Raw genomic sequence first — 15624 nt, 5'->3', positions numbered from 1 at the left:
AGCTTGAACCTATGGTCCAAACATGTGGCCCCACGTGCCTGAGTGATGTGGGCTTGATAGAGTTCAGGTGCATGTAGTTGAGTAGGATTGAAACCCAGGAGAATGTTTGTAAACATCTTGGTCACGCCCTTACTTTGCCTCATAGCATCTGCTATAAACTAAAGGCATGGCTGTGGGCATGGTCGCTGTCTCTCAGAGAAGCAGCGTCCCACCGAGACCCAGCTTTCATTCTCTTGTCTGTCTTTTCTAAGCCTTTCAGCCGCCCCACTCAGGTTCACCCCATGCTGGCATGGCACACTTTAGAAAGATCTGCCTCCACGCTCCCAGGGCAGGTTCCTGCCTCAAACTCCGCCCTTATAGGAAACAGCTCCTGGAAACAGCTTGGGGAAGGGCGCAGCCGTTGCCAAGACAACCCCTGTAGGACTGACTTCCCTCTGCTCGGTTGCTGTTTATCTGTATGTAATGAACACCACCCATGGTTTTTATATAAGTAGATTTTCACACTTCCATTGAGTCACTTGGGAGTTTGTGCTTCAGATCTCCACAACTCTGGCCTCTTCAGGTCAAGAGGTCTTGACTCCTAAAGATACATACTTCCAGACACATGGCAAAAGTCCCATTGAATTTCAAACTCTAACGCTACCTGGCACTCCAGTACCTTCATGCCAAGAAGAGGAGTCACCATTCTGGCAGGGGTAACAGATCCTGGTCATCAGTGTCATTGTGTGACCATGGCGATGGGCATGCACTGGCATTCTGCTGTTCTCACTACGTGACTGGGTGCAGCTCAGGAGCAACCACAGCGCACATACAGTGGTGAATGCAAATGTTTTTGGTCCATTGTGCTGCCCACAGCAAGAGATCTGAGTGGTGTCTCCTGGGTGAGGCAGCTTCCTTTAACTCATGCGTATTTGCAAAGACCGAAGTCTGTCAGATGGCTGCCCTTCTTGCACCTGGAACAATAAGCCCTTAATCCTGAAGGAGGATCTGGGCAATGAGCATAGAATTCTCATCTATAGTCCATCCCTAGGGACATTTGAACCAACTTTTTTTTTTTAGCCTTACAAGATTTTTTTATAGTTCCTTTTAATTTTTTTATTTCCCAATTATAGTTAACATTCAATCTTATCTAATAAAAGGGTAATATGCAAATTAACAGTCACTCTGTCACAAAGATGGTGGCGCCCATAGCCACAATATGGCGGCGCCCAGTCCTCTCATCCCTGCTGGAATCCCTCATCCCGCTGTGGCTACGAGGCAAGCGTTCTGGCCGTGGAGGGCCTCTGGGCAGGCCAAGCGCAGAACGCTTGCCTTGTCGCCCCTGGCAACAAGGCAAGTGTTTCCGCCAAGTCTCAGAGGGCCAAATGACAGAACAGACTGGTACTGATTCAAAATGACACCTGCTCCATTGGCCTTTACCCCAGTACTAAGTCTGGAGAACTGTCTTGTAAGTAAAGTAGATCCTGTACATGACCAATTACAACTGAAGGCTCCATCAGACTGCTGCGGGCACCCTGACCCAGCACTGACTGCCTAGGGGGCTATGGATCAGGCCTGGAAAGAGGCCTGCAGACAGGGAGGCAGGATCTGATCCATAGCCTCTGTGGCAGCCATTGATCAGAACTTGCCTCTCTTTCTCTCCTGACCTGGCCAACAGCCGCACCTTCATTTCTCTCCAGGCCTCCACTAGGGCTGCTGATTAGCCCCACCTTTCTGATCAGGCCACGTTGATAGGCCCAGAGACGTGGACTGGCATAGAAACTGACCAATCAGAAACAATTCTGGGTGAATTTAAGGAGCCAATGGCTGCCTAAGAGGTGGAGCTTTTGACGCTGAATGGCATAGAAACTGACCAATCAGGACCAATTGGCCAGGCAGTGGAGGGCTGTTGGGGGCGAGATCAGGCTGGCAGGGGAGTGCAGTTAGGGGTGATCAGGCAGGCAGAGGCAGTTAGGGGCGATCAGGCCAGCAGAGAAGGGCAGTTGGGGGTGAGATCAGACTGGCAGGGGAGGGCATTTAGGGGCGATCAGGCAAACAGAGGCAGTTGGGGCAATCAGGCCAGCAGGGGAGAGCAGTTAGGGGCAAGATCAGGCCAGCAGGGGAGGGCAATTGGGGGCGAGATCAGACTGGCAGGGGAGGGCAGGTGGGGGCAATCAGGCAGGCAGAGGCAGTTAGGGGCGATCAGGCAGGAAGGCAGAGAGGTTAGGGGCGATCAGGCAGGCAGGCAGGTGCATGGTTAGGAGCCAGCGGTCCCAGATTGTGAGAGGGGTGTCTGACCGCCGGGATCAGGCCTAAACTGGTGGTCAGACATCCCCCAAGGGGTCCCTGATTGGAGTGGGTGCAGGCTGGGATGAGGGAACCCCCCCTTCATGCACGAATTTCATGCACCGGGCCTCTAGTATTATATATTAGTTTTAGGTGCACAGCATGGCAATGAGCATTCGCTAGCACCCTGCTATTCTCAGTAAGTGGCTGGGAGCAGCTCAGGTGCAACCTCAGTGCAAATATGACAGTGAATGCAAATGTCTTCAGCCAGTTAGATATTATGTAATTTATGAAGTGTTTCCCCCTGGTTGATTTAGTACCAACCTGACACCATACACAATTACTACTATATTATTGACTATAATTTCTACGCTGTTCTTTACATCCCTGTAACTATTTTGTAACTACCAAATTGTACATTTTTTAATCCTCACCTGAAGACGTGCTGAGAGAGAGAGAGAGAGATACAGAGAGAGAGGAGAGAAAAACTTTGATCAGTTGCCTTCTGTATGTGCCTGGACCAGAGATCAAACCCGCAACCCAGGTATATGCCCTGGCAAGGAATTGAACCTTTAAGTGCACAGGATGATTCTCAACCAACTTTGCAACTCTGGGACCAATTTTTACTTCTTAATCCCATCACCACTTTCAGCAGCCCCCCATATCTCTCCCATCTGGCAACCATCAGTTTGTTCTCTGGATCTATGTGTATGTTTCTCCTTTGTTGCTTTATTTTGTTCTTTAGATTCCACATGTAAGTGAAATCATATGGTATTTGTCTTTCTCTGATTGACTTATTTCACTTAGCATAATATCCTCTAAGTACCACAAATGGTAAGGTTTCATTCTTCTTTATGGCTGAGTAATATTCCATTGTATATATGTACCAGTTCTTTATCCAATCATCTATAAATGGGCACTTAGGTAGTTTTCATGTCTTTGCTATCTTATATAATAAAAGCGTAATATGCTAAGTGTCTGACAGATCACTTGACCACTTGGTTGACTGCTCGACCAGTCACTATGACACACACTGACCACCAGGGGGTAGACGCTTGGACCAGTAAGTCAGCTTGCTGCTGGTGTCTGGCCAATCGGACTGGGTGAGATGGGCCAGACACGCCCTGGAGCCCTCCCACAGTCCCTCCCAGGCCAGCCAGCCCCCATTGATCCCTATCAGAACTGGACAAGACAGCCCCAATCGGCCTTGATCGCAGGCCAGGCCGAGGGACCCCACCCATGCACGAATTTGTGCACCAGGCCTCTAGTTGTAAATAACTCTGCAATGAACATAGGGTGCATATATCTTTTCAAATTAGTGTTTTAGAACACTTTGGAAAAATACCCAGAAGTGGAATTTTTAGGTCACAAGGTATTTTAATTTTTTGAGAAACTATTTCCTATAGTGGCTGCAACAATCTGCAATCTTGCTAACAGTGCATGAAGGTTCCCTCTTCTCCATAGTCTTGGCAACATTTGTTTGTTGATTATTGATGATAACCATTCTGACATGTGTGAGGTAAAATCTCATTGTGGTTTCAATTTGCACTTCTCTAGTGATTATTGGCGTTGAGTATCCTTTCATGTGCCTGTTGTCCTCTTTGGAGCAATGTCTAGGTGCTCTGCACATTATTTGATTTGGATTATTTGGGGGTTTTTGGAGTTAAGCTGTATGAGTTCTTTATACATTTTGGGTGTGAACCCCTTAGTGGATGTATCATTGGCAAATATACCCATTGGAAGGTTGTCTTTTTGTTGATGGTTTCCCTTTGATGTGTAAAACTTTTTAGTTTGATGTAGTCTCATTTGTTTATTTTTCCTTTTGTTTCTGTTTCCCAAGAAGATATATCAGAAACAATATTACTAGGAGCAATGTCAGACACTACTGTTTGTGTTTTCTTCTATGAGAATTATGATATTGGGTCTTACCTTTAAGCCTTTAATCCATTTTGAGTTTATTCTTGAATATGGTGTAAGAAGGTGATCTAATTTCATTTTTTTTGCATGTATCTGTCCAGTTTTCTCAATGCCATTTATTGAGTAGACTTTATTTACCCAATTTTATATTATGCATCCTTTGTCATAGATTAACTGGCCATGTAGGCATGAGTTTGTTTCTGGGATCTCTGTTGTGTTTCATTGATCTATGGGTCTATTTCTATGCCAGTATCATGCTGTTTTGATTACTGGCCTTGTAGTATAGCTTAATATCAGGTATTGTGATACCTCCAACTTTGTTCTTTCTCAGGATTGCTGTGGCTATTCGGGGAGTTTTGTGTTTCCATATATATCTTAGAATTATTTGTTCTAGTTCTGTGAAAATGCCATGATTCTTTGATTGGGATTACATTGAATCTATAGATGGCCTTGGATAGTATGGAAATTTTAATGTTGTTAATTCTTCCCATTCATGAGCATGATACACACTTCCATTTATTTCTGTCTTCAATTTCTTTCTTTAGTGTGCTATAATTTCCCACGTACAGGCTTTTTACCTCCTTGGTTAATTTTATTCCTAGGTATGGTATATTTTATTATTTTTTGATGCAATTATAAATAGGATTGTTTTCTTAATTTCTCTTTCTGATAGTTCATTATTGGTGAATAAAAATGCAACTGAATTTTGAATATATTAATTTTATATCCTGCTACTTTACTGAATTAATTTATCAGTTCTAATAGGTTTTGTGTGTGTGTGTGTGTGTGTGTGTGTGTGTAATCTTTAGGGTTCTCTATATAGCACTAAATAGTCATCTGAAAACAATGACAATTTTACTTCTTCCTTTCTAATTTGGATACCTTTTACTTCTTTTCCTTTTCTGATTGCTGTGGCTAGGACTACCAATACTGTGTTGAATAAAAGTGGTGAAAGTGGTCATCCTTGTCTTGTTCTGCATCTTAAGGAAAAAATAAAAAGCTTTTAGCTTTTCACTATTGAATATAATGTTAGCTGTGGGTTTGTCATATATGGCCTATATTATGTTAAGGTATGTTTCCTGTATTGCCACTTTACTGAGAGTTTTTATCATAGATGGATGCTGGATTATGTCAAATGTTTTCCTGCATATATTGATATAATCATATAATTTTCATCTTTTATTTTGTTTATGTGGTGTATTACATTAATTAATTTGAGGATATTGAACCAAACTTGAATCCCAAAAACAAATCCCATTTGATCATGATATATGATGTTTTAAATGTACTGCTGATTTTGGTTTGCAATTATTTTGCTGAGAAGTTTTGCATTTATGTTCATCAGGATAGTAGCTTATAATTTTCTTTCTTTGTCTGGTTTTAGAATCAGGGTGGCCTCATAACATGGAATACTATACGCTGTAAAAAAAGGATTTCTTACCCTTTGCAACAGCATGGGTGGACCTGGAGAATATTATGCTGAGTGAAACAAGCCAGTCAGAAAAAGACAAATATCACATGATTTTACTTCTAAGTAGAATCTAATAAACATAATAAACTGAGGAACAATATAGGTCTAGAGACATGGAGGCATGGAACAGATTAACATATCTCAGAGGGGAGGATGGGGAGATGGGAAGAGATTAATTAAAGAATTCATGTACATATATGCATAATCAATGGACACAGACAAAAGTATGGTGAAGGCCTGGGGTGGAGAAGGGGCTTGGAGGAAGAGAGTAAAATGGAAAATTGGGGACATATATAATACTTCAACAATAAAATAAAAATTTTTTAAATGAGCTTGGGAGCCCTTCCTCCTCTTGTTTAGAATAATTTGAGAAGGATAGATTTTAATTCTTATTTGAATGTTTGGTAAAATTCACCTGTGAAGCCATCTATCCAGTACTTTTCTTTGTTGTGAATTATTATTGTTGTTGTTATTGTTATTATTGCTTTGTTTTTGTTGATAGTAATAGGTTTATTAAGAATATCTGTTTCTTCCCAGTTGGTGTGGCTCGATGGTTGAGCGTCGACCTATGAATCAGGAGGTGATGGTTTGATTTCCGGTCAGGACACATGCCTGGGCTGTGGGCTCAATCCCCAGTGGGGGCATTGATATTTCTATCTCTCTCACCTTCTCCTTTCCTCTCTAAAATCAATTAAAAATATATTTAAACACAAAGAATATCTATTTCTTCTTGAGTCAGTTTTAGAAGATTCTATGTTTCTAGGAATTTATCCATTCCAGATAGTCTGATTTGTTGACATGTATTGTTTGTAGTATTTTATTACAATACTTTGTATCTGTGGTGTCAGTTGTCACTTCTTTTTCTTTTCTGATTTTATTTATTAGGGTGCTCACTCTTTTTTTATGGGTCTGGTTAAAGGCTTATCTTTTTTCTTTTCTTTTCAAAAAATCATCTCTTGGTTTTATTGATCTTTTGTGTCATTTTTTAATACTCTATTTTGTTTATTTTCACACTGATCTTTCTTTCCTTCTAATCACTTTGGACTTTGTAGTTCTTGTTCTAGTTCCTCTATGTGTAAGGTTACATTGTTTTGGGGGATTTTTCTTGTTTATTGAGATAGACCTGCATTGCTATGACTTTTTCTTTTAGGGTTGCTTTCCCTGTGTCCCATAGATTTGGGGTTGTTGTGTTTTCGTTTTCATTTGTCTCAAGGCATCTTTTTATTTTTTCCCTTATCTCATTGTTCACTTATTCATTGTTTAGTAGCATGTTATTTGGCATCTGCGTGTTTCTCAGATTTTTTCTTGTTATTGATTTCTAGTTTCAAACAATTGTGGTTGAAGAAGATGCTTGATATGATTTCAATCATCTTAAATTTATTGATACTTGTTTTGTGGCCTATAATGTGGTCTACCCTGGAAAATTTCTATGTGCTCTTGAAAAGGATGTATATTCTGCTGCTTTGCAGTAAAATGTTCTGAAAATATTCCTTAAATCCATCTGGTCTAATGTATTCTTTAAAGCCACTGTTTCCTTATTGATTTTTTGTCTAGAAGATCTATTGATTGATGTCAAATTGGGTGTTAAAGTTCTCTACCATGACTATTACTGTCAATCTCTCTTTTTATGTCCATCAATATTTGCTCTATTTTCACATAGAGAGGATCCTATGTTGGGTTCATAAATGTTTACAAGGGTTTTAGTTCCTTGTTGGATTGATTCCTGTAATATTATGATGTCCTTCTTTGTCTCTTATTATAGCCTTTGTTTTAATGATAATTTTGTCTGATATAAATATTTCTTCCCCAGCATTTTTCCATCTACATTTGCATAAAATACTTTATCCATCCTTTCACTTTCATGTTGTTTGTGTCTTTTGATCTGAGTATTGGCCATGGCTGTAGCAGACAAGCTTCTGTGTGTGGGCTGTCCCCATGGAGCGGGGTTGGCACCAGAGTCTTTTGGGAACACCCTTGGGGTGTGCTTTTTGGTGAAGCTAATTGTGGGGGGTGCTCTATTGTGGTGTGAAGCTAGCCACCAGATGGTGGTTCTGGGGGGTTCTTGGGAGAGGTTCTGGTGCAGGCTAAGGTCTGCTGCTTTCCTTTACTGGCCTGGGCCATCTAGTAGGAGCTACAAATGATCTGTGGTTGGTAGCTGACTGTGCTATGCTTGGAGGTGCATAGGAGAAGCCACACTGCAAAGCAAGGCCTGCACCTGCTCAGCAAAAGGCACAGGGCACACCTAGGCCAGCTCCCACTTGCTTGGGGCCTGTAGACCCTTGAGAGTTTTTATGAGACTGCAGCACCAGCAAAGGCCTGCTGCCCATCTCCTAAAGAGCCTCCAGCAATGCTCAGGCTGAGACCAGCGGCCTGCTGCTGAAAGAGCCTTTGATAGTGTGGGAATTGGGAGGGGTGGGGTCTTAGGGTCTCCAGGGTGAGGTGAGTGGTGTTCACCAGGTTAATGCAGATTCAGATTTGGTCCCCACCTGCACCTGCAGGCCCTGTGGGGTGAGGGATCAAAACAGGAAAGATGGCACCAGCTTGCCAGAGGGCTCTACACAAGGACAATGGCAGCTGTCCCCCCAGCCCTCACCCTGAGGCCACACAACTCAGATTTTCCTTGCATTCATCTGGCATCCCTGAGTTGCTATCCCTCTGCTGGAGCCCAAGGCGAGTGCCTATGAGCCAGTGAGTCTGTGCATGGGCCATGTAAGTGGATGCCTGGGTTTCCAGCAACCTCCATCTCACCCAGATGAAAGGAATTTCTGCTGATTTTCACAGCCAGATGTTTTGGGGGCTCCTCTTCCCAGCACTAGTGCTTTGGTCTTGGGGGCCTGGTGGAGCTGGGACCCCTTGTTCACAGGTAGAACCTCTATAGCTGAGATATCCCTTCCAATTTTCAATTGCCAAACATGGGTGCAGTGGCAGCAGGTGTTGTCTCTGATCCACCTACAAATCTTAACAGTGGCTTCTTCTTTATATCCTTAGTTATAGGACTATGTTCAGCTTGTTTTCAGATGATTCTCCCAGTTAATTATTCTATAATTTAATTTGTAAGGGGGGGGGGGGGGGGGGGGGGGGGGGGGGTGTAAGCACAACATTTTCTACTCTGTCATCTTAATTGGCACTCTAGATCAACATTTTAAATTTTTATGTATACATTATAATGATTTGATATTTCTTATAGTCACCATGTTTTTTTGTGCCTTTTGACTACTTTCAGCAATTTCACTCACTCCTGACTCCTGGCAGCTCTTAATTTGTTCCCTGTATCTATGTGTTCATTTTTTTTTATAGATTCCACATATAAGTAAGATCATATAGTATTTGTCTTTATCAAACTTCTTTCAAATTAGCATAATGCCCTCAAAGTCCATAAATGTTGCTGTGAATGGCAGGATTTTTAATGGCTGAGTAATATTCCATTATATATATATATATCTCACATCTTCTTTATATATTCATCCATAAATGGACACTTAGGTTGTTTACATTCCATACCTTGGTTATTGTAAATAATGCTGCAGTAAACATGGGAGTACAGATATATTTTTCAAGTTATTGTTTCCATTTTCTTTGGATAAAAAACCAGAAGTGAAATGGCTGGGTCATATGGTAGTTGTATTTTTTTATTCTTGAGGAACCTATAGACTGTTTTCCATAGTGGCTGTACCAATTTATATTCACATCAATAGTGCACAAGGGTTCCTCCACATCCTCACGAACACTAATTATTTCTTGTCTCTTTGATAGTAGCTGTTCTAGCAGGTGCAAGTCGATATGTCATTGTCATTTTTTATTAAAAAAATTTAATATTGACATTATTGCAGATCCCCCCTCCCCTTTTGCCCACTTTCACCCACTCCTCCCTCCCCCTCTCTTGGCCTTCACCACACTATTGTCCATATTCATGGGGTATGCATATATGTTCTTTAGCTAATTCCTTCACCTTCTTTATCCAGTCACCCTCACCCCACCCCTTAATTTATATTTCTTTGAAGATTAGTGATGTTGAGCATCTTTTCAAGTACCCATTGGCCAACTATGTTATGTTTGGAAAAATGTCTATTCAGATTCTCTGCCTGTTTTTAAACTGGATTTTTCATTATTTTACAATTGAGTTGTATGTGTTCGTTATGTATATTATGTATTAAGCCCTTAGCAGATAAATGGTTTGAAAATATTTTCTCCCATTTGGTGGGAAGCTCTTTTTATTCTGTTGATGGTTTCCTTTGCTGTGCAGAGACTTTTGGTTGAGTGTGGGCTCATTTGTTTATTTTGGGGTGTGTGTGTGTGTTTTGTTTTTTGTTTTTGTTTATCGCCTTTATTTGGATCAACTTTTTGTATAAGTTTTGGGAGAAGCTCTTCCATGGCTTCAATGTGTATGTTTTAGGGGAGAGGGTGAATGAGATGCACTAAAAAGAGGAGGATCAGTGTGAAGAACTATAGCTTCTGCTACTATATGTGGCCTCAAAGCCACAACTGATACTCAGTGTCTCTCTCCTCTATCCATTCTCAATCCCCCTCACCCTTGAGTAATATCTCTGAATGGCTTACCTGGTGGAGTGATCCTAACTCTCCTCCCAGAGGGTTCTGAGGTCCAGGGAAGTCAGATGACTTGCCTAAGATCATATACCCAGTAAGATAAAAAATGGGGGTTTAATCGCCAGCACCCCGGCTCATGCCTTTTTAAAGTGAATAATTCCATAGTTCAACTAGTATTAAACATTGTGCAATTTAACTGAAAATAACAGTGAATGGAAACAAAATTAAAGTTCTCCTTTTCATCTCTGAAAGTACAAGTATTTTAAAATATAACAATAATCAAATTTGTCAAACTCATCTGTGGTGGGAGAACACTTATTAACCCAGTTGCAGCCTAGAAAGAATAATCAGGAAAGAATGTGTTGTCTGTAAACATATAGTGCACATAGATGGGAATTCCTCAAAATGTAAATTGTGGTTATCCTTTGGGTTTCCTACCATATCTCTCGTTATTTGTATTTTCCAAGTTTTCTAACATCATTATATATCACATTTTTTTACCATCAAGCACTTAAAAGTGTTGTTTTAAATATTTAGAAAAATTAAGAAAATAAATCTAATAAAAGAATGAGTCAGTAAATATTAAAAATAAAAACATAAATCAATTAATTTTAAAAACAAGAAATATTTATATTAAGTATGATTGTATTGACTATACATAGTTACAAAGTCAATATAGTTATTATGGCAGTTATAATATTAAATGATATTAAACACATGCCCACATAAGACTTTCTACTTTTTTATCATTTCCACTTCTCTCACTCATATATTTCTGTGTGATTCTTTTTTTTTTTTTTATCATTGAACCATCTTTGGTCCCTGAAAATGTTTCATTGTGCCCACTGGCTTGTCCAAACTCAGACACACCCTGCTTCATCTTCTCCATAAAAACGTCCTCATTTACTAAGACACTCAGAGGGAAGAGCTCAGGTACATGTTGGTGCCTTAGGCTGAAATCTAGGATAGATAAATGATAGATAGATGATAGATAGATGATAGATAATAGATAGATAGGCAGAAAGATAGATAGGGTGGAGGGCTGTTCAATAACATGACTGTAGCTGGACCTTTATCTAGAATCTAGATCCAGCTAGATTCCAGACAGAACAGAGATTGCTTCCCATAAATCTTCTCAGAGACTGTCTGACCCTTCCCCTATGCCCCAGGAGTGCCATTTCCTGGAATAGGCTGTTGCCCTTCCCCAGGCAAGCATGTAAGGTTTTTTCTCCTTATCTGGGGCAGGTCATGCCTCAGTACTCCATCCATCTTGCCCGTCCTAGATAACTCAGCATCTGCCATGTGGCATGGACAATCTGCATGTTGCCTAGCGGCCGCACAAGACAAGCCTTATATGCAAACTCCCTTCATGAATTCTCAATGTTTTGACAGAGTTGTCAGCCTCTTTCTCTGGTCTCACAGCCCTGGGAAATTTTATGTGACTAGATAGATAGATGAATAGATAGATAGATAGATAGATAGATAGATAGATAGATAGATGTAGATAGACAGACATAAGATATACTACATATATTAACACTAAGCCGTATGACAAATTTTTCTTGGAATATTAATTTTTTCTTTAAATGTTATGGGTTGGCTCAACGAGATAGACCACCGACTCAGAATTTAAATTTCATAGCCTTTATTAAGCTGGCCAACTGACCACAGCCCGTACCTTCCCCCTCTGGGAAGGTTTGCAGCATGTGGCAGAGACCAAGGGTGCAGTATGATCCTTTATAGCAAGACAGTGTTAAGAAAAATTAACTACAAAGCATTCCATTAAGGTTAAACAGAGTCACACCTGGCTGGAGCATATAATAACACATTGTTTTTCTAAGACAATCTAACAATCCTTCTTCCACTGACCCTGACGCACTTCTTACTCATACATCCCCCCTCTCCCTCCGAGCACATTCAATTTCTCATGTCTCATTTCCCCCCCTCAACACATTCCGTAACCCTTTACTCTATAACATTGTAACATTCTGTAACTTTTTCATGACTCAGTCCCCTACCCCATAACATAAACAAAGTAACCTGGTGATAATCTGATGTCTCTTTGTCACTGAATACATCACCAACACTGGATGATAGGTAGAGCCTTGAGACTTTTGAACTATTCATGTTGGACATGGGAGAGGGACCAAGATGTTGAGATATTGAGGTCTCCAAGGAATAGGTAGGAGTAGATCCTTAAGAAAACCTAGCAATATTCCGGGTAAATATATTAGCAGTTGGCTAAGCTGAAAATACTCCTCTCATATCATATCACAGATATATCACACTGAAAGATTATGAATTGTGGCACTAATGGAATTCCTGGTATTCTACATTTAAAAAATAATTTATATATGGACTTGAATAACTATCCAGGAAAGTCCTACATGTATTTGCCAGCTTTCTAGACTATTTTGATCTTATGATAACCTTATTCCACAATAGCCATATCAAAGGCAGAGTGAATATAGAGAATAATTTACCAGCTCTTAAATATAGCAGCCTAGAAGGAACACATCAATTCCACTCATGTTTTATTGGGCAGATAAAAACATATTGCCACCTTAACCTTCAAGGAGAAAGGAAGTGCAATTCTGTTGGGTGTCCAATAGGAGAGAATAATTAGAAATATTGCCAATCAGCAGTAAAATCTACCATAGAGATGTGCACATCATCAAAATCCATGTGGAAAACTGTGAAGACTGTTAGATTAGACTATGGCTCAGGGTTAGCGTTCTGGGTTTGAATCCTGCTTTTGCCACTGGGTCCCTCGTCTCTCTGTAACTTTGGGAAAGTTTTGTATTGTTTTTTGCTTTCTTAGAGTCTCATTTTTATCACCTCTAAAATGGGGACAGTAATTTTTCCTATTGAGAAGATTACATAAGATAACAGAGAAAAATCAGCACATGCTCATCATATAATAAGTACTAACACATCAACTTTATTTTGATATGTATTTTAATTATACTTTATTTAAAAAACAGTAAAAAAAACAACAACAACACTGTTGGTGATACACACAAATAACACAATTCACAATCAAACACATAGAAATAAAGTGAACAGTCACTTTAAACTCTCTAGGCCAACATTTGAGTTAACAAAGATATAGTAAATGCCTTAAATCTAAGTTTAGAACTCACGAGTGTGAAGGTAAGGAATAAGACCAAGGACATAATATTTGGACAACCAATAGGACAAAAATGTCATCAAAGAAATTGCTCAGAGATTAGTTGTTTAAATGTGTGTAAAAAACTGAGAGAGAGCAAATTCATAGATCCTTAAGAATTGGATAAAAGAATAAGATCCTTTGAGATATTCAAGTGTAAGAACTTCAGAATAAAAGTGTTTGCCACTGGTACTCACAAACCTTCTCAGTCCCAGGACCAATGGATTTATCACAGACAAGAGAATGCTCTGCTAAGAAGCCTTCCCAGGGCGCCCTTCACATCCTTGTTTCTCAAGCTGTAGATGAAGGGGTTCAGCATAGGGGTGACCACAGTGTACATCACTGAGGCCACTGAGATTTTCTGGGAAGAGTGAATCATCGAAGAACTGAAGTAGACCCCAATGCCTGTTGCATAAAATAAAGAAACAACTGCGAGATGAGACCCACAGGTGGCAAATGCTTTTTGCCTTCCCTGCAATGAGGACATCTTCCTTATGGATGAGGTAATTCTTGAGTAGGACAATAGGATCCCCAAAAGGGGGAACACACCCAGCACACCAGTCATAAAGTATAACAGTATGCTATTCAGGAAGGTATCAGAACAGGCCAACTTGAGGATCTGTGTCACCTCACAGAAGAAAAGTGGAATTTCAAGATCTCTACAGAAATTCAGATGCATCATCAGAGAGATATGGAGGAGGGATGTCATGACACCAATGAACCAAGTAATAAAAACTAGCAAACCACAGAGACGAGGGTTCATGATGACCATGTAGTGCAGGGGCTGACAGATGGCCACATACCGGTCGTAGGCCATCATGGTCAGGAGTAGGGTGTCCAGGATAGGAAAAAACATGGAAAAATACACCTGAGTGAGGCAGTTCATGTAGGAAATGGCTTTGTTCTCTGTCTGGATGCTCACCAGCATATTGGGGACTATGGTGGTGCTGAAACAGATGTCAACCAAGGACAGGTTGGAAAGGAAGAAGTACATGGGGGTATGGAGGTGGGAGTCAAAGCTGATGATTAGGAAGATGAGCAAGTTCCCAAGCACAGTAACCACGTACATGGAGAGGAACAGTCCAAAGATGAGGGGCTGCAGTTCTGGATCCTCAGAGAGTCCAAGGAGGGTGAACACTAAAATTCCTGTTTTGTTTCCTGCTTTCATGTGGCTGATATATCTATGATGGAAGAGACCGGAACAACATGAATTAGCACAAACTGGCACCCTTCACATACCAGAAATGTTGACGATGCCTTTCACGCAAGTTATTGATAAAGACTGTCATTTTATCTAAGAGTCGGGTCTCTATTCACTTATAAATGGAATCCTAAAAAATGGAGTCTCTTGTCCCACCCGCTCATCTTCAGTATCCATTTTATAACAATGAAACCAAAAGGGAATCCTACCAAATAGAATTCCTGACCACCTATCTTAAGTATCCATTTTATAACAACCCCGTCAGATGGTCATGAAGCTTCAAAATGGGACAAATCAACATCATGTACCTCCTGGTAGGAGGCACTAGAAAGGACTCAATGCGACTACTGTGGGACTTTTGCCAAAGATACAGGAACTTCAATCTACAGGTTAAGGAGCATCAGACAAAGCCAAAATGAGGGGCATTCAAATTCAAAGAAAGTCTAGGAACTGCTCTGGATGAAAGGTGCCTAAAGAGATGTTAACCAAATGTAACGTGTGATCTTGGATTTTCTTTTGCTATAGATGACATTATTAGGATAATTGTCCAAATAGGACTGATGTCTGTAACTTTAATAACAGTATTATATCACTGTTAATTTTTTTTTAATTTCTTGATTTTGATCATTGTACTGAGGTTGTGTGAGGAAAATGTCCTTGTTTTTAGGGAATACCAACGATTTAGAGGTGCAACTTATTCTCAAATGGTTTGGAAAAAAGCACATGCACACAGAAGGAAGACAGAGAAAACGGGGCAAAGATAAAAGTTAAGGTGGTAAAAATGTTAACATTTGGGGGATCCAGCAAAGGATATACGTAGGAACTATTCTTTCAACCTTTCTTCAAACCTGAAATAATGTAAAAATTAAAAGTTAAAAACACTTTCACACAATGCCCAGTAGTACTGGGTAGAAAAAAGAAAGAAAATTCATCCAAGAAATGTCAGAAAGAGTCAGGCTTCAAAAATCACTGTAGCCGAGGTGGCCACTCACAGGTTTAGAGCCCACACTCACACTCACCTAGGACCTCAGCCAGAAGAATTCAGTCTCAGTGGTC

At 40.4% G+C, this 15624-nt stretch overlaps 1 protein-coding gene across 1 annotated transcript; it reads right to left on the bottom strand.

Moving 5' to 3' along the window:
* Positions 1 to 13225: 13225 nt before the first annotated feature.
* LOC102244273 (olfactory receptor 7D2) lies at positions 13226 to 14543 on the bottom strand. Its single transcript, XM_005858209.2, has one exon. The coding sequence runs from the start codon at positions 14533 to 14535 to the stop codon at positions 13597 to 13599; it is 939 nt and encodes a 312-aa protein (XP_005858271.1). The 5' UTR covers positions 14536 to 14543; the 3' UTR covers positions 13226 to 13596.
* Between the last annotated feature and the right edge of the window lie 1081 nt (positions 14544 to 15624).

This window comes from Myotis brandtii, unplaced genomic scaffold (assembly GCF_000412655.1).
Source record: "Myotis brandtii unplaced genomic scaffold, ASM41265v1 scaffold1161, whole genome shotgun sequence".
NCBI lineage: Eukaryota > Metazoa > Chordata > Mammalia > Chiroptera > Vespertilionidae > Myotis > Myotis brandtii.
The sequence above is the reverse complement of the archived record's forward strand: the minus strand, read 5'-3'. Positions and strand labels throughout refer to the sequence as shown.